The 24388-nt window shown below is 53.1% G+C and overlaps 1 protein-coding gene across 1 annotated transcript in view; it reads right to left on the reverse strand.

Moving 5' to 3' along the window:
* FGD2 (FYVE, RhoGEF and PH domain containing 2) overlaps positions 1-23095 on the reverse strand; it is a 29856-nt gene extending 6761 nt beyond the window's left edge. Inside the window, exons 1-9 of the mRNA XM_074936383.1 lie at positions 23009-23095; positions 10715-11084; positions 8995-9075; positions 6762-6910; positions 5191-5347; positions 4846-4984; positions 3831-3889; positions 1877-2023; positions 1048-1140 (exon numbers count right to left, since the gene is read on the reverse strand). Coding sequence (XP_074792484.1) covers positions 1048-1140; positions 1877-2023; positions 3831-3889; positions 4846-4984; positions 5191-5347; positions 6762-6910; positions 8995-9075; positions 10715-11084; positions 23009-23049 — 1236 coding nt within the window. The 5' untranslated portion in view covers positions 23050-23095. The remainder of the gene's footprint in view (positions 1-1047; positions 1141-1876; positions 2024-3830; positions 3890-4845; positions 4985-5190; positions 5348-6761; positions 6911-8994; positions 9076-10714; positions 11085-23008) is intronic.
* Positions 23096-24388: the final 1293 nt, after the last annotated feature.

Below are 24388 nucleotides of genomic sequence, written 5' to 3' on the forward strand. Positions count from 1 at the left end.
CAGCTCCCATTGGCCAGGAACTGCAGCCAATGGGAGCTGCAGGGGCAGCACCAGAGAACAGGGTGGTGCGCAGAGCTGCCTGGCTGCGCCTCCACATCGGAGCCAGAGTGGGGACATGCCACTCTTTCTGGGAGCTGCTTGAGGTAAGCGCCACCCAGAGCCTGCATCCCTGAGTCACCCCCTGTGCCCCAACCCCCCTGCCCCAGCCCTGATCCCCCTTCCACCCTCCAAACCCCTCAGTCCCAGCCCGGAGCACCCTCCTGCACCTCCAACCCCCTCATCCCCAACCCCACCCCAGAGCCCACACCCCTAGCCGGAGCCCTCCCACACCTTAACTCCCAATTTTGTGAGCTTTCATGGCCCACCCTACAATTTCCATACCCAGATGTGGCCCTCAGGCCAAAATGCTTGCCCACCCCTGTTCTAAGTACATGGATTCAGGGCACAAGCACAGGTTCGACGTGCCCCTATGGACCCTGCTGACTGCGGCTCCGAAGAACGCTCTTTGCTTGCTCTCTGGACGGCGCTCCAGGAACGCCGACTCTGAGTCTGTACAGAGCTGTACATCATAACAGTGCAGGCTTTCATCTTAGATACCGGGAGCTAAGCAGGGTCGCACCCGGCAGTATTTGCACGAGAGATGTGAAAGGGAGAAGAAACCCACTCACCCCCCAAGGGCTCCAGAAGGTAGAATGGGCAATGAGGCAGGAGGGGCTCTTCCCTCTGTTTCAGCAATGTGTGTTGTGCTACTGAAGAGGTGCTCTTTCAGGGGAGGTGGAAATTCAAGGCCCTGGTCGCTTGGGAGTGTTTTCACAAGCGTTAGACCAGCTGCCCGGGCCAAATCACATTCTGCTTCCCTCAACCCCCTCCTATAGTTCCCACTGGACACAGAGTTGTTCTTCACTTCCTGTCATACAGTGTTGCTGCGCCCTATTAAACAGCAGCCATGTTCTGCCCCAGAGGTGGCTGCCTTTCAATGGTGCTCTGGGGGGAAAAGCCGCTCCCTGTATAAATGGAAGCGATAATAACGTGTAAGGGTTGTTTGACCTTCATGCCCTCCACGTCGATCCGCCAGCGCACCTGGAACTCCGCCCCCACCTGGATGACCTTCGGCACGCAGTACAGCAGCATGTTGTTGAACTGAGTGAGGAAGCAGATGTGAGCCGCTGGAGGGGACCACACAGCAATGGTACACTGAGCACTGGCGGGGCAGGACCGGGCCACCATCCTAGTCAGGATCTCCAGGTGCCCAGGGCAAATTTCCAACAAAACAGCGTCTGGCAGCACATGCTCTGGATCTATAGGTACCAATGCTGGGGGGGATTTCAAAGGACCCTAAGGTGTTAGGTGCCGAAATCCCAGTGGAATTGGAGTTGAGCGCTGAACTCACTTAGGGTCCTTCAAAAATAATCAGCCCATATGGCTCGTCTGCCCTCCTTCCCCCAACATCCCCCCACGTGCCCCCCATAAAGACAAGGGATTTCCAAAGCACTGTCTGAGCAACCGAAAGGTTCACTTGTCTGGGGGATCAGAGGCTCTGGAAACAAAGGGCCTGGTCCTCTATGCTTTGCCCCTTATGGTGCCATTTACACCTGGGCATGGTGGGTGTCCAACGCTCCCAGATCTGTACAGTCCATGCACCCGGGCTGCCCTGGACACAGGGGGCCGAAACAGTGGGGACGTCAGGGTCACAGTTTCCGGCACGGCCAAGCCTGCGAGCGGTCGGGGTTTTCTGTTCTCTCTCTCTCCCCTCAATCCTGTCCTCTTCCATCGATCCTCTGCCCAGAAATGGCCTTCTGCTTCATAGCGCTGCTGACCCTCTCCTTTCCTTCCCTGCCCTCCCACCCTGCCTCGGCTGGCCCAGCCGCCCTCCTACCAGGAAGAGATACTTCTCCGACGTGGTGTTGTTGCGGAAGGAGATTTTCTGAATTGGGCCCTCCTTAATGAGCTCGTTGGAAGGGTCGACAATATCATCTTCCAGCCCCAGCCTTTGATATACCTCCCAGAGGTTCTGCAAACGCTCCTGGGGAGCCAAGAAAACAGAGGGGTGTGCGGGAGGAAAAACACCGGGGGGGGGCTGGGGGGGAGCTGATGCTGCAAAGTGCTGAGTGCCATGACTTCCTTTGTTTGTACTAGGAATCGGCAGTGCTCAGCACTGTGCAGGAGGCACTGAGGACTCGGCAGGATTGGGCCAATGGAGAAGAGGAGGGAAAGGACCCAGTGATGGTGAGAGGGAGAAAAAACACCCCAAATCTACTACCTTGGCATTCAACGTCTCCTCCCCTTGCAGGAGGGTCTCTACGGAAGAGGGCGGACACCCCAGAACCAGGGCAGGTTGGGTTTCTCCTTCACTTCGGCCAGGGAACTACAGCCCACCCCAGGTCTGGCAAGGCAGGATGTCTCCCTCCTCTTCTAGCCGCATGGAGCTGGCCACTCACTCCCGATGGATGGGATGGGTGGGATCTTTCTGGACCAGCACATCTGTTTCAGATCCCAGCTCATGAAGGTTTCTCTTTCCCTGGGCCCAGGCGGCTCACGCCTATCTCAGAACGCAGGGCTTCCATGTCTTAGCACATGGCCTGCACAGCCTGGGCTGGGACAGACTTTTCCAATACTGTCTACACAGAAATCTGGGGCCAGATCCTCAGCTGGTGTATATCAACCTAGCTCCACTGAATTATGCCATCTGATGGCCTGAGAATACAAGAATGCCCCAGATGTAGGCTAATGAGCTTTAAAATGTGGCTGCCCACCCATTCCCTATCACTGCAGAGTAAAGGCTCATCGACTGCCGGTTTTCTGAGGCACAAGCAACCGCTGTTCACCCGTGGGCAGAAACAAGTGTCTGCAATGTTCCTGCAGCCGTGCTGGTCCCAGGCCATTAGAGAGCCATGGTCTTGTGACCTGAAGAAGAGCTCTGTGTAAGCTTGAAAGCGTGTCCCTCTCACCAACAGACGCTGGTCCAATCAAAGATACCATCTCACCCGCCTTGTCTCTCAGAGACCAGTGTGACATTTACATACCAACTGGGAACAGCACAAGGGCTGCTGAGAAATAATAGACTTCAAGGGCAGACAGAACCATTCCGGTCTAATCTGATCTCCTGCATTGAGCCTGGCCCTTCCTTAGTAACACTTTGCATTTCCCTGTTGCCGTCCCCATCCAAGGATCTCAAAGCACTTTAACCATCGTTAATGAATCAAACCTCACAACGTCAGGAGACGTATTTAAGGGATCATCACCCTCTTTCACATATAAAGAAACTGAGGCACACAGAGGGGGAGCGAGGTCACACAGCAGGTCACAAATAGAATCTCTCTCTCCTGACCCCAGTTCTGCTTTAACCCTTATACCTCGTATTCCCTGATAGCCTGCCTAGCCTCCCGGGGGGCAAGATGGTCCAGCGGTTAGGACACTAGCTTGGGACGCAGAGGACCAGGACAATTCCCTGCTCTGCCACAGACTCACTATGTGACCTTGGGCAAGTCACTTAATCTCTCTGTGCTGCAATTCCCCATCTGTACAATGGGGATAACAGCCCTGCCCTGCCTCCCAGTGGGGTTGTGAGGAGAATGATCGGGAGGTGCTCAGATACTGCAGTGATGGAGGGCATTAAAAAACCTACGGTAGGTAGGGTTTGGGCAGCCCTGTACCAGTGAGACCCTCCCTGTTCCAGCACGGGCGCTTGGGAGGGGAATATGGTCGGGGCGCTCTCTGTTACATATATGTATCGCGTCTAGCACAGCGGGGCTCTGTCTCGGGCTGGGGGGAGACCAGGAGCTAGCACGATACGAATCATAAATAACAACAGCGTGCGGGCTGGTACTCACCATTTCTGCAATGGCCGCGTTCGAGTGTTTGGCTGCCGAGAAAATCATTTCCAGGGCTTCTGCAATGAGACCAGAAGGGGAGCAAGGGCTAAGCATCCCCAACGGGACTAGGCTGGGAGAGGCACCCTTCGAGGCGAAGGTGAGTGTCTCACCACTGCCCTCTCCTGGATGGAATCAGAGCTGCTCAACTGTGTGTCTCAGGCCCAACAGAGACCCTCCTGTAGCTCAAGTGGAGCAGGGAGAGCGCAGCTGTACTGCTGCTCTTGCTGGGCAGCTCTGAGTGGCCATGGCGTGCGGCACAGTGAAGACCTGGGAGGCCACAGATTGGTAATATGAACACTTTTGCCTCCAGGGCCACCGGGGATTGCTAAGGCGAACACAGCTTTTCTTGTGCTGCTGACGGCCCCTCTGCTCCAGTTGAAGCCAGTGGGAACCGCAGAGGCGCAGAACAATCTGACAATCGGATGCAAGGTGTCTCAAACCAGGCACCAAAAATCACAGCATCTTGCACATGCTGGCCTCAGCTCTCTAGCAACAGCCCTTCCACACCCTGCAGAAGACAGGCTGGAGTCAACACCCTCAAGCGACGCTGCTGAAGACAACATCAATCACTTGGGTGATTTGACTTTAAACGTTGGTCCCTGGCACTAGATCTCAGCTAGGGGGGGTCCAGGAAGCAGGTTACACCTGCCTTCTGATTCTCCGTGCTCTTGCTACCGAGTGGGTCAAGGAAAACATCACAAGACTTTTGGAATTGTGGTTAGCAGCGCCAGGTCTAGGGCACCCTAACTAGTGAACCCCTGGTCTGAGTCACTTCACGTCTCCCAGAGACGTCCGCTGGAGGGACTGTAGTTGTCCTGCCCCTTTATCTGAGGATCTCAAAGTGCCTCGCGAAGGGGTATAAATGTCACTACCCGCATTGTGCAGAGGGGCACTTGCAGAGCTGCCACTAGAACCCCATGTCTCCTGGCGCCCAGCCCCACGACCGGCCCATGCCACCAGGGTGAGCTCTTACTCTCTGCGTCATGCCTGTCTGGGGACTCTGGAGGTAATTTCCGGACGTAATCCTTCAGCAGGAGTTCATAGCGCGGGATCCTCTGTACCGGCTCCAGCATGTGGTGCTGCAGAGTTAAGTTAGCACAGACTTCCCTTTTCTGGAAAGGGACAGCAAAGAACCGAAATGAGAGTGAGCGAGAGAGAGACACCCACACAGTGGAAGTGCGGGCTCCCCACACACACCCCAACCCGCCTCAGCCCAGCCTGGAGAAGCCAGCTTGGGTGAAGGGGCTCCCCCATGAAACATCAAAGCCAAGAAGGCCGGGTGGGTCTGAGCATCTTTCCAGATCTAGTGGAGTGTCACCTGAATGTCCACAATGAGCTCCTGGAAGGGGGGGGACTTCTCCCACCAGGTCGTGATCAGCTCAACCGCCTTGTCGAAGTTCTTCACATACTCGCCGTACATCTTGAGGAACGGGGCTAGCTTCTGGATGACATCCCCGATCCTGGGATTGGAGCTCCTGCCAGGCAGAACCCAGGAGATCAGCCCCCCTGCCAGGTCACCGGAACAGGCCACGGAAGCTGTTCAGAGAAACTGAAAGGGCTTTTCACGGCCACTGACTTAGCAAGAGGCCAGGGGATGGATGGGGGCTGAATGGCTCAGGGGAGGGGTTGCATTAAGAGTTATTACAAATTTCAGACAGTGTTTCAATGGATCTTCAGGTCTCATCCCTCTGTGTCAGACCCAACAGGGCTCCTGCAAGCACGCTATGAAGTTCTGGCTCAACCCAAGACTGAGGTAATGTGGCCTAGTGGGTAGAGCACAGGACTGGGACACAGGATACCAGAGGTCTATTATTGACTCAGCCACTTGCCTGCCAGTGACCTTGGGTAAATCATATCACCGCTCTGTGCCTCAGTTTCCCATGTGTAAAAATGGGGGTAATGATACTGACAATCCTTTGTAAAGCTCTTTGAGATCTATAAATGAAATAGGCTATTAAGAGCTACGTGTTTAATAATAACTATTATTATTAATCACTCTATCTAGCTGCTGAGTTATCGGTGTCTGGGGAGCCAGGAGGCTCTGGGAATCGGTAGTGGGAAACAGTGCTCCACATCCAGATTGCTGGCCTCGGCTGGTAGTGAGTCATCCCCCAGTGTTCTCATCTGAAGACTAATCAGTGGCATTTGAGAGGTGAATTGGTGGCATCAGTTGAGTTTCTAGGAGACAGGTGTCCATGGTACTAACATCCCATCTCAACTACCCTGGACAGGACCCTGAACTAGGAGTCCTGAGACCTCCTAGCTCTGCCACTGATCACTGTATGGTTTTAGGGAAGTCACCCCCCTTGTGCCTCAGTGTCTCCATCATCTTTGGTTGAAAGGCTCAGCAGAGAGGCCAAGGGTGAATGGGTCTTGGAGACTGAACTCCCTTCTCATGCCTACGGTTGTAGATACAGCACAGGGTTGAGAGAGAGAGAGAGAGAGTGTGTCTCTGTGTGTGTACATAAAGCTGACACTGCTACTGTCCATGTTCTGTGAGATTTTGGCAGCCCTGCCTGGGGAAATAATCTGGCACTTCCTACAGCATTAAAAAAAAATTAACCGACATCAGATTTGCTAACTCACTGTGTGTGGACGCCAAAATGTCAAGCGGGCTTCAAGCACTTGCAAATGAAAATAATAATGGACAGGAATCCAGTTCCCTTACTCACACTGAGTAGCACTTGACTCCACGAGTCAATGAAATAAGGTCACACTCAGCATGAGGAAGAGTATCAGCATCTTGCTCAAATTGTCTTGAGAAAGTGCTTTCCAGCACACTGGCTTGCAGAGCAAAACAGGTTCAGCACTCAGCCCCAATTCACAAGTGCTCCCCCGCCCCTTCATTCTAGGAATAGAACCCAGGCATCCTGGCTCCCCCTAACTCACCAGTCCTCCATGCGTTTCTGCAGCTCCGGCAGGAAAAACAGGGCGTGGAACTGGTAAATGGAGGAGATGTTGGAGAAGATCATTTTCACCACATCCTCCGGGATCGTCTTCCCGCTTCTGGCTTCCTTCATCAGCTCTGCAAAAAACACCTGGAAAGACACATTCCCAACCGGTACAGTAATAGGAAGGGGCAGTGAGCATTTCTGCTGCTCTGAGAGAAAGGGAACTCAGAGGCTCCTTTAGAGCCAAGCAAGGAGCCTGGGGACCATATGGCTCCAGGAGGAATGGTGTCTAGGGTAGAAGGACACTCACAGCTGGTCCCAGATACAAAAGGGCTGGAAAGGGAGGAACGGATTGAGGTAATGGAGTGTTCCGGGGAGAAATGCAGGGATGCTTCGGGGACTAATGGGGACAAAGGCACTTCCTGAAGGGCGGTGCTACCAAAGGGGCATGGGGCTATCAGGGATACACTGCAGGGATGAATATAGGTCAGTGGCATAGGCTGTGCTCCCTTAGGAGGTAATCAGATGAGCTGGCCTAGGAGCAGAGATGTCCTTGGGGCAAGTTAGCAGGTTCCAGGGGTGACAGCAGTGAATGGTTTGGAGTACAGTTATACCCTTTGGAGCAAAGGGAGCTACGTTTAGTTTTGAGAACAGAAGACTGGGGGGGGGGACCTGATAACAGTTTTCAAATATGTGAAGGGCTTTAGAAAGAGGATGGGGATCAGTTGTTCTCCATGTCCACTGAAAGTAAGACAAGAAGCAATGGGCTTAATCTGCAGCAAGGGAGATTTAGGTTGGATATTAGGAAAAACTTTCTAACTCTCCGGATAGTTACGCTCTGGATAGTTACGCTCTTGGAAGCCCAGGCTTCCAAGGGAGGTTGTGGAATCCCCGTCGTTGGTGGTTTTTAAGAACAGGTTGGACAAACCCCTGTCAGGGATGCTCTAGGTTTACTTGGTCCTGCCTCAGCGCAGGGAGTGGGCCTAGATGATTTCTCAAGGTCCCTTCTAGCCCTGCATTTCTGTGATCCTATCCCCATACACACCCATGCATCCATAAAGTAACTGCCTGGCCCGGGGTGTAGTAGATTCCTTTTGGTTACCCAGCCTGGGGTGCAGAGACAACGTGATCAGTAACCAAGGCACATGAGATAGGGGTGTAAAGACTTTTTCTGGGGGTGACGGACTAAGATGAAGAGGCGGCCTCGAGGAATAGGGTCACAGGCCTTAGGTGCGTAACGGATAGTCCCATTAGATCTTTGTGCCTTACTGTTAAGGCAAGTGGCCTCTAGGCCAGTGGTTTTCAAACTGCAGGTCGCAACCCAGTACTGGGTCGCGGAATGGAAGGCACTGAGCCGTGGCGGCTCTGGTCAGCATTACCGACCGGGCCGTTAAAAGTCCCATCAGCAGCTCTGCCCGGCTAAGGCAGGCTAGTCCCTACCTGTTCCAACACCGCGCTGCACCCCGGAAGCAGCCAGCAGCAGGTCCGGCTCCTAGGCAGGGGGCCACAGGGCTCCGTGCACTGCCTCCACCCCGAGCATTGGCTCCCCATTCCCATTGGCCGGGAACCGCAGCCAATGGAAGCTGGGGTATGGGAGAGCGGTGCCTCTGGGCGAGAGCTGCGCAGAGCCACTTGCGAACCTCTGCCGAGGAGCCGGACCTGCTGCTGGCTGCTTCCGGAGTGCAGCGCAGTCTGCGGTGCCAGGACAGGAAGGAAGCCTGCCTTAGCACCCCCACTGCGCCACTAACCAGGAGTCACCCGAAGTAAGCCTGCTCCCCATCCCCGCACCCTAATCCCCTGCCCCAGCCCTGAGCACCCCCAAACCCAGAGCCCCTTCCTGCACCCCAAGCCCCTCATCCCTGGCCCCACCCCAGAGCCTGCACTCCCAGCCCAGAGCCCTGACCCCCTACTGCACCCCAAACCCCTGCCCCAGCCCTGAGCCCCCACAAACCCGGAGCCCCCTCCTGTACCCCAAACCCCTCATCTCTGGCCCCATCCCACAGCCCTCACCCCCGCACCCCCACCCTCTGCCCCAGCCCTGAGCCCCTCCCACATCCCAAACCCCTCATCCCCAGCTCCGTTGGGTCATGGGCATCAACAATTTTCTTCAACTGGGTGGCCAGAAAAAAAGTTTGAAAACCACTGCTGTAGGCCATTGGGTTCTTACTCTCCAGCCTTGTGCCGAGCTTTTTGGGACAGATGGCATTAGAGACCGGCTGCTACCTCCTGACCTGGTCCAGAAGGTGAAGTCGATTGACGTAGGCTTTCTCTGTTTCCAACAGCTCCAACGCAATTTTCTTTTCTTCGGGGTCCTGCATGTATGGCAGAGGGAGAAATGGGTTTGGTCAGGCAGGGTAGGAACAATGGGCGACCAGACAGGGGGCCAAATCCAGCCTGGGTGCAAGTCAGTGGAGTTTTTCCAGATCAGCTTAGGGATGAATTTGTCCCAGTGGGCCTAAGGCAATTCCCCTTGGCATTCCATAGGCCATATAGGTGGCATGAAATCAGAGTAGTCCTATTATTCATTAACACATCAGAGAGAAAGAGAGAGAAGAGGAGAGGGACTGGTGTAGTGTGGCTAAGGGGGTCTAGTGATGATTCACTACCCCTGGGCTCCCGGCAGACAAGTCCAAAGGCCAGCTGGGCTGATTCAGTGCTCTCAGGGAGACAAGCTGGGACCCCTTTCCACTTCATTTTCAGGGGGGGAAAAGGTCTTTTGGCTAAAACTTTAAAAAGCGGCATCCTGCCTGCTCTCCGTGGATATTAAAGAGTCCGTGGTCTTTTTAGTAAGAGCAGCTGGCTGATTTCAATGGGAATTAGGCATCTAAATAGCTTTGAAGTTCAGGGACCAGGTCTCCCCCCATCCTGCCATGCTCAGGGCCACGCCAGCAGGCTTCCATTCGGATTTCTTTCCCTCCCTGGGACAGCGGTTTTACACAGTGGTTTTCAGGCCATTTCTCCAGGCACTAGGCTGACCTCATTATTATCAGCTGAGTGGAATGCGGAGGGATCTTAACAAACGCATGAAGCCAAACCGCCTCAGCTCACACAAGATCCATGTGCCCGTGTCAGTTTCTTTCTGTTATAACAGCGATACAGAAGCTGTCCCAGGGCAGATGGAGAAAGTACGCTCGGGCTGGGAATCAAGAGATCTGTGCCTCAGTTTCCCCCTTGGTAAAATAGGGATAATGATACCAAGCTGTGCCGGAGGTGGGAGGTGCTCTAAGGGTTAACTCATTGTGGTCTGTAAAGTGCGTTGAGATATCTAGATGGGAATAACTATAGAAATGCCGGGCCAGATCCTCAGCTGGTGAAAAGCACTGTAGCACCATAGAAGTCAACGGGACTAGGTTGATTTATGTTGGGCCCGCAGAATATTACCGTCTTATCCCTAGGGTTAATAAGACTTTGCTTTTTTGCAGCACCAGTCATCCAAGAGTCTCCCGCACTGTACAAGCCCTCACCAAAAATTAAGACTCACAGCTCCCTGAGGTGCCATGGGGAAACCATTCTCCCACAGAGCTCCCTGGGAGCCAGCGATCGTTCAGTACGTTTGAAAATCTGGCCATTTCTCAGAATAGCCTCTGTATGGATTTTTGAAAAGCTCAGTCTTCCTGAGGAGGAAACCGGGACACAGAGGGGTGAGGTGACTTGCCCCAGGTCATACAGAGAGTCAGTGGCAGAGCTGGGATTTGAAACCTGCAGTTCTGCCTCTCCGAGGTCTCTGCTCTAACCACACATCCTGGGCTGAGCCCCTGGCTTCAGGGCTTCCCAGCAGTTCACTCCCAAGCTATGACTTGTAGCTTCAAGGCTGTTCTGTTTGGGATCGGGGCCATGTGCACCGATGGCCCTCTATGAACAATAACTATCAGTACTGGGGGCTAACAGTGTATCCCCTCAGTCACCCTCCGGTGTTTAAATACCCCCCCAGGGAAGGAGGCATTGAATGACCTGGTTCCTGCTGCCTCCAGGGCTTAACTCGCTGCCCGGCTGGGAATCCACTGGCTGCTGACTCCGCCAGTTGCTGCTGTTGATCTTGCTCTTGAAGGAACTGAGACACTTGACGGTGAGCCCTCTCCGACCCTGTGGCGGGTTCTCCTCCAGCTCCTGATGCTGGGGCGGCTGGATTACCATCAGGGAAGGCTGGTGCCCCTCATGCTGGTTCTCGGGCTCTGCTCTGTCTTCTCTGGCCTTGCTCAGAGCTTCCCTGTCTGCTGCAGGTGGGAGCAACGCGGATGCCGTGGAGTTCGGTGCTGCTGGCCTGGGCTTGGTCGGGAGCTGGATCAATTCCTTGCGGGGACTCCGGCAGGGTTCTTCTGCCCTAGGATCATGGAAAGCAGCACAGCATTCTTATCCCTCTGGTCATGGTCCAGCGCCAGCCTCTACGCCCCATGCAGCCCAACGCACAGTAATACAGGCCAGACCCCGTTCCTCTCCCGCCAACCTCTGCCTACCTACCTGTGACCCCCTTCCACCTGGCTCAGCAACTCCTCCTTGTCGGTGAAGCGCTGCAGCCACCAGCGATCTCACCTACATGGGGCAGGGGGCAAAGGGGTCGCTGACTGATGCAGGGCACCTGACATGGCGGCTCTGCCAGGGGACGCGGAGACAACTAGTGCAATCCACAAATGTGGCCGGTACTGGCCAGGGAGGGCATGAGGCCTGACTGTTGGTTCATCACATGCCCAGGGCATGGGCAGCTTTGGCCAGCATCTAGGGCACCCTGACCCTTCCCCAGCAGGACCCAGGGGGCAGAGCAGCAATGGAAAGGTTTCCCCGGAGTGTGGTTCACTTATAAAGTTTGCGGATGATACCAAGCCGGGAGGATAGGATTAAAATTCAAAATGATCTGGATAAAGTGGAGAAATGGTCTGAAGTAAATAAGATGAAATTCAATAAAGACAAATGCAAAGTACTCCACTTAGGAAGGAACGATCAGTTGCACACACACAAAATGGGAAATGACTGCCTTGGAAGCAGTACTGCAGAAAGGGATCGGGGAGTCATAGTGGATCACAAGCTAAATATTATATGAGTCAACAGTGTGACACTGTTGCAAAAAAAGCAACATCATTCTGGGATGGGAGTATTGTAAGCAAGACATGAGAAGTAATTCTTTCGCTCTGCTCCGTGCTGATTAGGCTTCAACTGGAATATTGTGTCCAGTTCTGGGCGCCACATTTCAGGAAGGATGTGGACAAACTGGAGAAAGTTCAGAGAAGAGCAACAAAAATGATTAAAGGTCTAGAAAACATAACCTATGAGGGAAGATTGAAAAAAAGTGGGTTTGTTTAGTCTGGAGTAGAGAAGACTGAGAGGGGACATGGTAACAGTTTTCAAGTACATAAAAGGTTGTTACGAGGAGGGAGAAAAATTATTCTCGTTAACCTCTGAGGATAGGACAAGAAGCAATGGGCTTAAATTGCATCAAGGGTGGTTTAGGTTGGACATTGGGAAAAACTTCCTAACTGTCAGGGTGGTTAAGCACTGGAATAAATTGCCTAGGGAAGTTGTAGAATCTCTATCATTGGAGATTTGTAAGAGCAGGTTAGACAAACACCTGTCAAGGATGGTCTAGATAATACTTAGCCCTGCCATGAGTGCAGGGGACTGGACTAGATGACCTCTCGAGATCCCTTCCAGTCCTACGATTCTATGATTTTAGGCCCAGATACACCCTCCAGCAGGCCAGGACCCACTCACATCCCTCCCTGTAGACCATCCCCCCTCCCCCCAGTTATATAAGTTCTTCTAGCTCGCTCATTGCCAATGCACCCCCTGTGCATGCACACATCTCTCACAAGCACACACCTTCATCCACACACTCTCTTCATGCCAGCAGGGCGTGCACCCTTTTAGGTGTGCATGCAAGGATGCGCACACGCCCTCCCACATGCACACATTCCTAATGCATGTGTGTGGGCATACAGCACCCTAAGACACACACTCCCCCTCATGCAGGCGCATCCTTGTACACACAGCCTAATGCACAAACTAATATAGGCACATACTTTTGCACATGCAAACATAATCATGTACACAACCCCATACATGCACACGCTTTCATGGCAACCCCTTATGCACACGCTTCACACATGCATACACAATGCCTTCACAAGGGGACATCAGAAGCATGCCTGCCTTTCTCTCTAAAGCTGCTGGGTCTTCTTCGGGTCCTTCCTTCAGACTTTTACCCTCGAGAACCTGTGTACACCTAGCACTGAGCTCTGGCGGGAACTTCTCCATTTCTGTGTGCAATTCTCAGTTTTGTTTTTTCTGTTCCACAATTGGCGTTTACATTTCGTTTCCAGCTTCCCCATCTCCCAAACAAACCACAAACATCACTTTTATTTCCCCTTACAAAGCATAGCTGGAAATCAACAGAAATTTGCCAGGGCAGCAAATCTGATGAAAAGATCAAGGGATGAAAGTGATCAAGCCCCAGCTACATCACAGGCCAAATTTGGATCTCGGAACAGCTGCACACAGCCGAGATAATGCAGGTCACAAAGCTCAGGACAAAGCATGTGAGAGCTGGAGACAAAACACTCTCATTTGAGGGGATCTTGCTGTAGAACAAACTTCCTGAGCACATTGGGTAAATCTGGAGTATAACTTTCTTTAGGAAGCTGGAAAAACTTTCCTCTTTGAAAGAGTCTTTCCACCGTAGCTCATGAAAGCTTATGCTCAAATAAATTGGTCAGTCTCTAAGGTGCCACAAGTCCTCCTTTTCTTTTTGCGAATACAGACTAACACGGCTGCTATTCTGACACCATAAGAATGGTGCTCACAACGCTTGACAACCCCTTCTCCCTCTAACCCCAAATCGTGATGCCTCCTCCTACTTCTGCATTCCTGCCAAGCAGACAAAGAGAGACATTTAATTTAAAAAACTCTAACCCCAAGCAGAGTTTTGACCTTGAAATAGGAACTGTTGTTACCGTTTTTACCTGGAAGGTACGCAGATACTATGGTGATGGGCAAGAGGATAAAACTCTAAAATAAATAGAAAAATACAAAGCCAGGCAGGAGCTGTGGTAAGTACCAAACTTTCCTCTACACCTACTTATGCCACTGCTGGCATAAAGCCACAGAGATCACAGTAAGTCAACACAGGGAAATGAATCAGTTCAGAAAAGACCCGTGGAAAACTGCACACCTATCTCAAAAAGATAACTGAAACCATTCAACAGCTGTACCTGGGCAAAATATTCTCCTCTGCCATTATATTCTGATTGATCTGTAGTGAAACCGAGTTCAGGAACACTGAACTGTGAAGTGTGAATGAGCTGCAAAACCTTTTTGTTCAGTGTCTGCACAGCATCGAACACAACGGGGTCCTGGTTCATGACTGGGGCTCCTAGGCATTACAGTAATACATATTAATCACCATCATCATCGTTAGCTCTTATATAGACTTTTTCATCCACAGATCTCAAAGCATTTTATAGAAAAGGGCAAGTATCATTATCTCCATTTAAAAGATGACAAAACTGAGGCACAAGGAGAGGAGGTGACTTGCCCAAAGCCATACAATGAATTGGGGGCAAAGCAAGAGGTCTCCTGACTTCTCATTCAGTGCACTATCTGTTGGACTGCACTACCTTACTGTCTTCCGAGTATTCTGAGCTGTCACACTATTTTACCAGGCAATGTTGCAAACTGATAGGGTATCAAAAAACGAACATAATCTCTCCTCTCATTGAATATATTCTGTTCCCTTTCTTGGTGTAGGTTTCTTAGGCACATGTGCAAACATACCTGGGAATCAGATCACTGCAAATAACAAACTGGACTATGGTCTTAGTAAAGTTCCTAGTGGCCAGGTGTCCACCTTGAATGACAGTTAGCTCCTGCCATGACTATTAGTTCCTATACTGGCTGTCTCAGTGGAGAGGCTGCGGACTAAAAGCCATAATTGCTGAACTCCCTCTGAGCTACTGGCCTGGTCCCTCCAGGGCATGGTGGAGACATGTTAGCAGGACTGCTTGGGGAAAACAGGCACTGCATTGCCCAGGCTGTTCCATGACTGAATGGAGAACTTTTGTGAAGCTGCAGGGTTGTGGGGTTGCAAATCTGGCACCAGCACTAAAACAGATATTAAATGAGCAATAATAAATCAGGGTAAACCTGAAGGTCCTGTGCAGAGCAGAATATATCCAGAACGCACTGTGGGGAGAGGGACAGTGGGGACTGAACTGAGTTCTAAAGATCAGCAAATTCACAGACTTCACTTCAGTCCCCGTTCTCCTGGAACCTGTCTCCATCCATCTCCTGCTTGCTGAGTCCTGATTTGCACTTAGCAGTCAGGAAACGTTCTCCTTACCTGGGATTCTCAAACACAGCCACGAGATTAAACACGGTCATTCGATTGCCTCGCTCCCCCTCCATCAGGTTGGCTCTTGTGACTCAGAATTGGTCCCAGTAAGCCAGGTAAGAAAGAGCTGCCGAGAGACCAAGAGGTACCAGACAGCTCCCAGATATGTCTTCTCAGCCCCTCTCTCTTTCTGTCTTCTGATGTTTCCGGGATATGCAAATGTACTTGGCTGGGGAGATTTGTGAGAAGTGAAGACAACCTGCAGTTCTTCTTGTTGTCCGGGGAATGAGAGCCTCTTGCAAATATTATATGGGTTGGCCTCAAAAGGAAAAGTAAAGAGGAAGTCCTGCAGCCAGCAGCAGGCAGAAATGGTGTGAAAACTACTATGCACTAAAGTAGGTCCAGCGCAGGCCTGATTTCAATGTACATTAAATTAAACCAGCTGGATGGGTGACCTTAATGAAGTAGAGTAGACACTGCAATAACAAATCACAGCATGGGAGACCCTGCAATGCCAAGCCAGTGTGTGCAAATCTGTAAGGGAACATACAGTAATATGTATGCTTATGCTCAAATAAATTGGTTAGTCTCTAAGGTGCCACAAGTACTCCTTTTCTTTTTGCGAATACAGACTAACACGGCTGCTACTCTGAAACCAGTAATAAACCAGTTTGCCCCTGGTGTGTCAGGCCCTAAAAACCATGCTAGTATGTGCAGGTTATCAGAGACCCAATGATAATACGCCAGGAAGATCCTACAGTAACAAGCTACTGTGTGAATGCTCTGGGAGACCCTGTCATAAAACACTTGAATGTACATGTTATCAAATGCCCTACAATGGCTACTTAGTAGTGTGCGCGTGGCTATAGAGAGACCCTATAATATCCCACTGCGTGCACATTATGAGAGAAGCATGAGTATGTGTTATGAGAAACCCAGCAATAATATGCCAGGGTCTGCATGCTACAGGGGACTCCTATAACACACCTGTGTATGTATAGTATATAATGCGTGTGCTGCCATGACATGCAGGTGCACCCCGCAGTCACATGTTACGGGGGAGGATATATAATCATAGAAGTCTAGGATTGGAAAGGACCTCCAGAGGTCTTCTAGTCCAGTCCCCTGCACTCATGGCAGGACTAAGTATTACCTAGACCATCCTGACAGGTGTTTGTCTAACCTGCTTTTAAAAACCGCCGATGACAGAGATTCCACAATCTCCCTAGGCAATTTATTCCAGTGCTCAACGACCCTGACAGTTAGGAAGTTTTTCCCAATGTCCAATCTAAGCCTCCCTAGGTGCAATTTAAGCCCATTGCTTCTTGTCCTATCGTCAGAGGTTAGCGAGAACAAATGACTCCCTCCTCCTTGTAACAACGTTTTATGTACTTGAAAACTATCATGTCCCCGCTCCAGACTAAACAAATCCAGTTTTTTCAAACTTTCCTCAGAGATCATGTTTTCTAGACTAGTGGTTCACAACAAGGGGTACATGTACCCGTGGGGATATGCAGAGGTCTTCCAGGGGGTACATCAATTCATCTAGATATTTGCCTAGTTTTACAACAGGCTACATAAAAAGCACTAGCGAAGTCAGTACAAACTACAATTTCATTCAGACAATGACTTGTTTATACTGCTCTATATACTATACACTGAAATGTATTCCAACTGATTTATATTCCAATAGATTTATTGTATAATTATATGGTAAAAATGGAAAGTAAGCAATTTTTCAGTAACAGTGTGCTGTGACATTTTTGTATTTTTGTGTGTGATTTTGTAAGCAGTAGTTTTTAAGTGAGATGAAACTTGGGGGTACGCAAGACAAATCAGACTCCTGAAAGGGGTACAGTAGTCTGGAAAAGTTGAGAGCCACTGTTCTAAACCTTTCATCATTTTTGTTGCTTGCCTCTGGACTTTCTCCAATTTGTCCACATCTTTCCTAAAATGTGGCACTCAGAACTGGACACAATACTCCAGTTCAAGCCTAATCAGCGCTGAGTAGAGCGGAAGAATTATTCCTTGTGTCTTGCTTACAACACTCCTGCTAATACATCCCAGAATGATGTTCGCTTTTTTTGCAACAGTGTCACACTGTGATCCACTATGATCCTTAGATCCCTTTCCGCAGTACTCCTTCCTAGGCAGTCAGTTCCCATTTTGTATGTGTACAACTGATTGTTGCTTCCTAAGTGGAGTACTTTGCAATTGTCCTTATTGAATTTCATCTTATTTTCTTCAGACCATTTCTCCAGTTTGTCCAGATCATTTTGAATTTTAATCCTATCCTCCAAAGCATTGCAACCCCTCCCAGCTTGGTATCATCCGCAAACTTTACACGTGTACACTCTATGCCATTACCTAAAACATTGATGAAGATATTGAACAGAGCCAGATCCAGAACTGATCCCTATGGGACCCCACTTGATATGCCCTTCCGGCATGACTGTGAATCACTGATAACTATTCTCTGGGAACGGTTTTCCAACCAGTTTTGCACCCACCTTATAGTAGCTCCATCTAGGTTACATTTCCCTAGTTTGTTTATGAGAAGGTCATGCAAGACAGTATCAAAAAGCCTTACTAAGTCAAGATAGACCACATCTACTGCTTCCCCCCATCTACAAGGCGTGTTACCCTGTCAAAGAAAGCTATTAGGTTGGTTTGACATGATTTGTTCTTAACAAACCCATGCTGACTGTTACTTGTCACCTTATTATCTTCTAGGTGTTTGCAAATTGCTTGCTTGATTATTTGCTCCTTTATCTTTCCAGGTACTGAAGTTAAGCTGACTGGTCTATTCCCCAGGTTGTCCTTATCCCTCTTTTTCTAGATGGGCACTATCTTTGCCCTTTTCCATTCTTCTAGAATCTCTCCCGTCTTCCATGACTTCTCAAAGATAATTGCTAATGGCTCAGATATCTCCTCAGTCAGCTCCTTGAGTATTCTAGGATGTATTTCATCAGGCCCTGGCAACTTGAAGACACATCACTTGTCTAAGTAGTTTTTAACTTGTTCTTTCCCTATTTTAGTCTCCGATCCTACCTCATTTTCACTGGCGTTCACTATGTTAGACGTCCAATCACTACTAAACTTTTTGGTGAAAACTGAAACAGAGAAGTCATTTAGCACTTCTGCCATTTCCACATTTTCTGCTCTTGTGCCCTTAATAATATCTCTTTGAAAAACTGCCAACGCTCTTGAACTGTTTTTCCCTTCGGACTTGCTTCCCATGGCATCTCACCTACCAACTCCCTGAGTTTGCGAAAGTCTGCCTTCTTGAAATCCATTATCTTTATTGTGCTATTTTCCCTCCTACCATTTGTTAGAATCAAGAACTCTCCCATTTCATGATCACTCTCACGCAAGCGGCCTTCCGCTTTCAGATTCTCAGCCAGTTCTTCTCTTTTGTCAAAATCAAATCTAGAACAGCCTCTCCCCTTCTCCACCTTCAGAAATAAAAAATTGTCTCCAATACATTCCAAGAACTCGCTGGATAATCTGTGCCCTGCTGTGTTATTTTCCCAACAGATGTCTGGGTAGTTGAAGTCCCCCATCACCATCAAGTCCTGTGCTTTGGATGATTGTGTTAGTTGTTTCAAAAAGCCTCATCCACCTCTTCTTCCTGGGTAGGTGGTCTGTAGTAGACCCCTACCATGACATCACCCTTATTTTTTACCCTTTTTATCCTTACGCAGAGACTTTCAAGAAGTCTCTCTTCTATTGCCATCTCAACCTCAGTCCAGATATCTACATCTTTGATATATAAGGCAACAACTCCTCCCAATAACAAGGCAGTGGGTAAAGGTTCTCGGAGAACCTACAATAACACACAGGTGGAGACATGATATGGAAGGGCACTAGGGTTGCCAGGCATCTGGTTTTCGACCAGAATGCCTGGTTGAAAAGGGACCCTGGTGGCTCTGGTTGGTACGGCCGACTGGGCCGCTAAAAGTCCAGTTGACGGCGCAGCGGGGGCTAGGGGCTAAGGCAGGCTCTCTGCCTACCCTAGCTCCACGCGGCTCCTGGAAGCGGCCACCAGGTCCTTGCAGCCCCTAGATGCATGGGCAGCCAGGGAGGGCTCCACTTGTTGCCCCCACCCCGAGGGCCAGCTCCACAGCTCCCATTGGCCAGGAAACCTTCCATCTGCGAATCCCTTCCCCATCTGCCAAACCGGGGTGAAGCTCATTGGGAAACCGGAGTGGGTCAGATGGAGAGAGGGCGCTTCCCCATGCTGGCCCTGGGTGGTGCCCTTATGCCCCACACAGCACAGCTGGAGCCAGGCCCCAGTTTGTTCAAACCCGGAGGTTCTGGGGGTTGGGTCCAGAGCCAGCCTGCCCCTGCTAGTCTCTGACTCTACAGGGAATGGGGCAGCGTGTTTGCAGACTCTGTTTGCTTCAGGATCTTGCCTGGATGGGGCACAGGGGCCACCCACAACTCTCACGGGGGGAGGGGGGGCTCCTGTGTTCCAGCAGCAAGATGGCCAGTGGGTGAAGCCAGTTTCCTTAGCCTTTCTAAGCCCCCCACCCCCAGCCCAGGCAGAGTCTGAACGAGTCCCTGAGCCCTTAACACCAACCGGGGTGTGATCTGCCCCCCGGGGGGCCTGTCTGGGGCACTCGCTGCCCTGCAGACTCTGCCTGCGGTTTGCTTTGCTCTGGAGCCCCACTAGCAGGCCCTGGCAGCCTTGTGTGGCGGGATCTGGCTTCATCCTGGGTCACCCAGCCAGCACCCCCTTGTTGACGCCCTTGTACTCTCTCTCTCCCACGGAAGGGGCCTCATTAACCCGTGGGCGGTGCCAGGAGCGCCCGGACGGCCCCTCTGCAGTGCATATCCGTGGGGAGGGACACTCCAAGCCTGTTCTCTGCGTGGACGCCACCGACGAGCTGCTCTTCTCTGGATCCAAAGGTGCACACCTCAGGGGTGAGCTGGCTGCTGAGCGCTGGGTGTGATCGCTGGGGAGTGAGCCTGTTACCCAGGGGAGGGGCTGAGCCGCCCCGAACTGCGAGGACAGGACAGGAGCCTCTTGCTTGGATGGCACCGGCCTGCCTGAGAGCCCCCTAAGGCACAACAGACCAGTGCAGTTCTGGGTCCCCCCAGTAGAGGGCAGCAATGCTGCACGAGTCATTAGTGACATCCATGAAGCGAGTTGCTGGGGCCTCTGCCCAGCCCCTAATGGCCAGGTGCCCAGCTCGCACCTGGCACTAATAAACCCTCGTTCCAGCGGAGGTGCCAGGGGTTCTTCAACAACAGGGTGTCCGTCAACTAGTGCAGCCGCTCAGAGCTGGTGTTCACCGTCTCCACCTCCTACATCAAGGTGCGGGACATCTGGGACTCGGCCACATGCGTCCGCACCCTCACGTAGGTACCTGGCGCACTGAGGCTGCTCTGGGGGCCTGGCCGAGCTCGACGCGCTGCCCTGCCAGCGTCCCGCACCCAGGGCAGCATAGCAAAGGCCAGGCAGGCTGCAGGGCTGAGCCTAGGAATGGTGCAATGCTGGTCGCTCTAGCCCGGCCTGGCTCGCGGAGGCTCTGTGGCTTTGTGCTCTGCTCTCAAGGCAGTTGCTCCTTTAGTCTGTTTCAGGGGGCCCCGTGCACCCTACTGCCTACGATTGCTTTGATCAGGGATGGGTAATGACCCATCTGCAGCTGCCAGCACCGTTTCCAGACCCCAGCGAATCAGCCCCTCTCTCTGGTGCCCAGCCACCTACTGAGACGTCTCCTTGTCTGCAGTCCCTCCCCAGACCTAAAATCTGACTGGCGGGAACGTGCCTGGGCTGCCTGTCACCATCAACTCCAGGCAAGGGGCGGGGTTTGCGTTGCTCCGCCCCTGGGCGTGGCGCTGGCATGCCTGCTGGCGTGGGTCTGGCTGGCTGCTCGGCAAGGCACCTCCCTTGGGGCCGCCCCCGAGAGCTGCTGCCTGGATCACCCTTGCTGTGCCGTTGCTCCTGGTTTGAGGGGACGTGGGGCTGGGGGGGGGTCTCATCCTGGCACCACTGGCACTGCATGGGGCCAGGAAGTGGCATTGCTTTGCCCTCTAGATGGCTGGGGACAGACGCTCTCCAGCCTTCTAATCAGTCCATAATGGACCAGATCTTCCATTGCACACTGTGTAAATCCCCCCCACCCGCATTTCACCTGCCCCCCGCCCCCCCGAGGGTCTCTGCCTTGAGGCTCACCTCTTGCTGTCTCTTTGGCTTAGCTCTTCGGGTCAGGTGATCTCCAGGGACGCCTGTGCCGGGACCACGACCCGCACCATCGCCAGCGTGCAGGGCAAGCACCAGACCAACCAGATCGCGCTCAACCCCGCCGGCACCATGCTCTACGCCGCTGCCGGGAACTCCGTCCGCATCTGGGAGCTCAACAGGTCAGGGCAGCACCGGGGCTCGGGCCCCCAGGCGAGGGCAGCTCTTGTGGGGCAGGGAGCCGGGTGCTGCCTAGGCAGAGGGAGCAGCCGTTCTGTGCTGGGCTGGGGCCCACTCCCTCCCAGCTGGAAGTTGTTATTTTGGTGGATTTGGCCTAGGACCATTGGCCTCAGCGCCAAGGCTCTTCGCACTACAGCAGCTGCTGGGACACATCCCCGGGGTCGATGATCAGGCCCAAGGCTGGGTGAAAGCAGGACCCAGTGCTGCAGCCCTTGGGGTGACTGGCTGGTGCGCTGAGCCCCTCTGACACTGCTCCTGACCCCAGATGTCCGCCCCTAACCCGAGGCCGGGATCGCGGCCCATCGTGCCCAGGGACGTGGTATCCCCAGGGTGCTCTGTGCTCAGTGCCCCAGAGACGGAGGTCCCAATTCGAGGGGGTGGTGGAGAGGGGCCCGGGGCTGGAAGGGTCCCTGCTGGGAGCCTTGGAGACAGGGCCAGCAAAGGGCCTGCAGGAACGAGCGTCTCCTGCTGAGTGCGCCCCAGACCCTGACGGCCCCGGCTCCTGCTTGTAGGTTGCTGCCTATCGGGAAGCTGACCGGCCACATCAGGCCCGAGATGTGTCTGACTGTGAACCAGACCGCGAGCAACCACGACCTGGTCGTCACCGGCTCCAAGGATCACTATGTCAAGTGGGACCCTCCCTCCCTCCTGCTCACGGGCAGCACAAAAGGCCTTTGAGCCCCGGGCCCACTGGTCGCACCAGCCCTCCCCAGCCCCGTGCATAGCCGCTCTCCTGTAGGTGCCAGATACAGGGGCTCGCTGCCCACCAAACGCCTGGTGAGGAGGGGACGCGCCGGGTGGGGTTGTCCAGAGCACCCAGCGTTGGCCTAACTCTGCTCCCATGGTGGGCGGGAGGGAGCCGTTCTGTTGACCTCAGAGGGAGCAGAAGGAGGCCAGCGCTGAGCACATCTGCAAATCCCACCAGGGTCTGAGAAATGCCACGAGCCCCCCAGGACGCGTGGCCTGTAGCCGTAGTGCTGGGCCGCTCGCCAGCCCTGGAGACCGGAATTCCAGGTGCCTGGCCCAGGCCGCGCCCCCCACCAGCATGCCTCCTGCAAAGGTGCAACCTGCCTCCTCCTCCCCTCTGTGGCCTCTGCTGGACCTGCTGTCCGGGAGGCTATTTTGTCTTTGCAATGTGGCCCCCTGCCCGCCGGGCGCAGCTCACCACCAAACCATTGGAGGAGGCGGAGATTTCCAGTCCCAGCTGAGACGGGCGAGGTTTGAACCAGCGACCTGTATCTCAGCACTGAGCCATCATGTCCTCACGTGGCCTCCCCCGCAGGATCCCGGCGTGGTGTAAGCAATCAGAACCCCACCGCTGCCAATCCATCCCTGTCTCATCTGCGGGGAGCAAATACTTGATAATGGGCTCTTCAGTCTAACAGACAAATGTCTAACACGATCCAATGGTTGGCAGTTCAAGTTAGACAAATCTGCAGAGCTCTCCAGGCCAATCACTAACCCTGCCAAGTAACACAACCCCAGTGTGTATTTTACTCACCTTTGTCTTCTCCACAAACAGGGCTTTGCTGATAAAAGCATCGAGGTTTCTCTCTGGGCTCCTGGCGCTGACGGCTCTTCTGAGGGTGCTGACACAATCCAAAAACTTCAGTTTCTTGGCCTTGTCCTACGTCCCGCAGAGATTAGACACAAACGGGAAGGTTAGCGTGGAAAGGAGCTGCCAGTGGGAGAGATGTCAGAAAGCTGCTCAGGCTTTGATATGCCGAAAGCCAGAAGACGATTCATCTGGCAACAGGAGTGACTATCTGGGGAGGGCAGGGCAGCTGTGTGTGAAAGCGGACCAGAGAGGGAGCAGATCTCACGGGGTAGGTGTCCAAAGAGGAACTGCAACATGGGGGTTATCAGACAGGCAGTCTTACTGGGAGCTTGACAGAGTGGGAGGAACATCTGGGTGTGACACCCTGACACCCCAATATTTGCCACTGTCATGTAATCAGGGCCGGCTCCAGGCACCAGCGTTCCAAGCAGGTGCTTGGGGTGGCAGTCAGAAAGGGGCGGCAGAGTTTCCGCGGTGGCGGCAATGCGGCGGCAGCTTCTCCGTTCCGCCGGCCGTGGGGGCAATTCGGTGGAGACGGGTTTTTTCACTGCTTGGGGCGGCAAAAACGGTAGAGCCGGCCCTGCACGTAATTAGGATATGTTTTGTACAAAGCATGTCTTGTAAGGTATCATCCTAAAAGTCTTTATCTGCTAGACATTAACGTCTCATTGGATTGTATGTGCTACCCTTGTATGTGAAGTTATGAAGTTCAGCTTTGTATGTGTTACTGAAACATTGTGCATCGGGGGTAGCCGTATTAGTCTGTATCCACAAAAATTGCAAGGAGTCCAGTGGCATCCTCGCCCGTGTAAATCCAGGGGGGCGAGGCCCAGGCAGCTGGTGCCTTGGGCACCTGCCCGGGGATTTACCGCGCAGGGGCAGAACTGGCGAAGGTGGCTCCTGCCCAGCCAGTGGGCAACGCTCAGGTTGCCTGTTGGGCGCCTTGACTCAGGCCACGTGCTGGGCCCCGGGCTCGCGCCGCGCGCGGCAAACCGCCTGCGCGAGCCCCCCCCCCCCCCGACAGGGGGCAGCCGCGCCCTGGGCCGGGGCCCGAGGCCACGCCTCCTCCGCCGGGCGACGTCACCACGTTGCGCTCCTGCCCCCGCCGCTTCCTAGTCACGTGCCCCTCCCCGGACCCGGAAGTGCGCGCTGCTGGCCCCAGCTGGCTTCCCCGCCGTTGTTGCGGGGGGGCGATGGCAGCTGCCGCCGCCGCCGCTCTGCCGCGGGGGCTCCGGGCCGCTCCCGCCGGCCTCGGGGCGCGGGGGAGGCCGGAGCCGGAGCCGGTGGAAGGATCCGAGTCCCTCTTCGTGGTGCTGGGGGCCG

This window comes from Natator depressus, chromosome 21 (genome assembly GCF_965152275.1).
Source record: "Natator depressus isolate rNatDep1 chromosome 21, rNatDep2.hap1, whole genome shotgun sequence".
Classification (NCBI taxonomy): Eukaryota; Metazoa; Chordata; order Testudines; family Cheloniidae; genus Natator; species Natator depressus.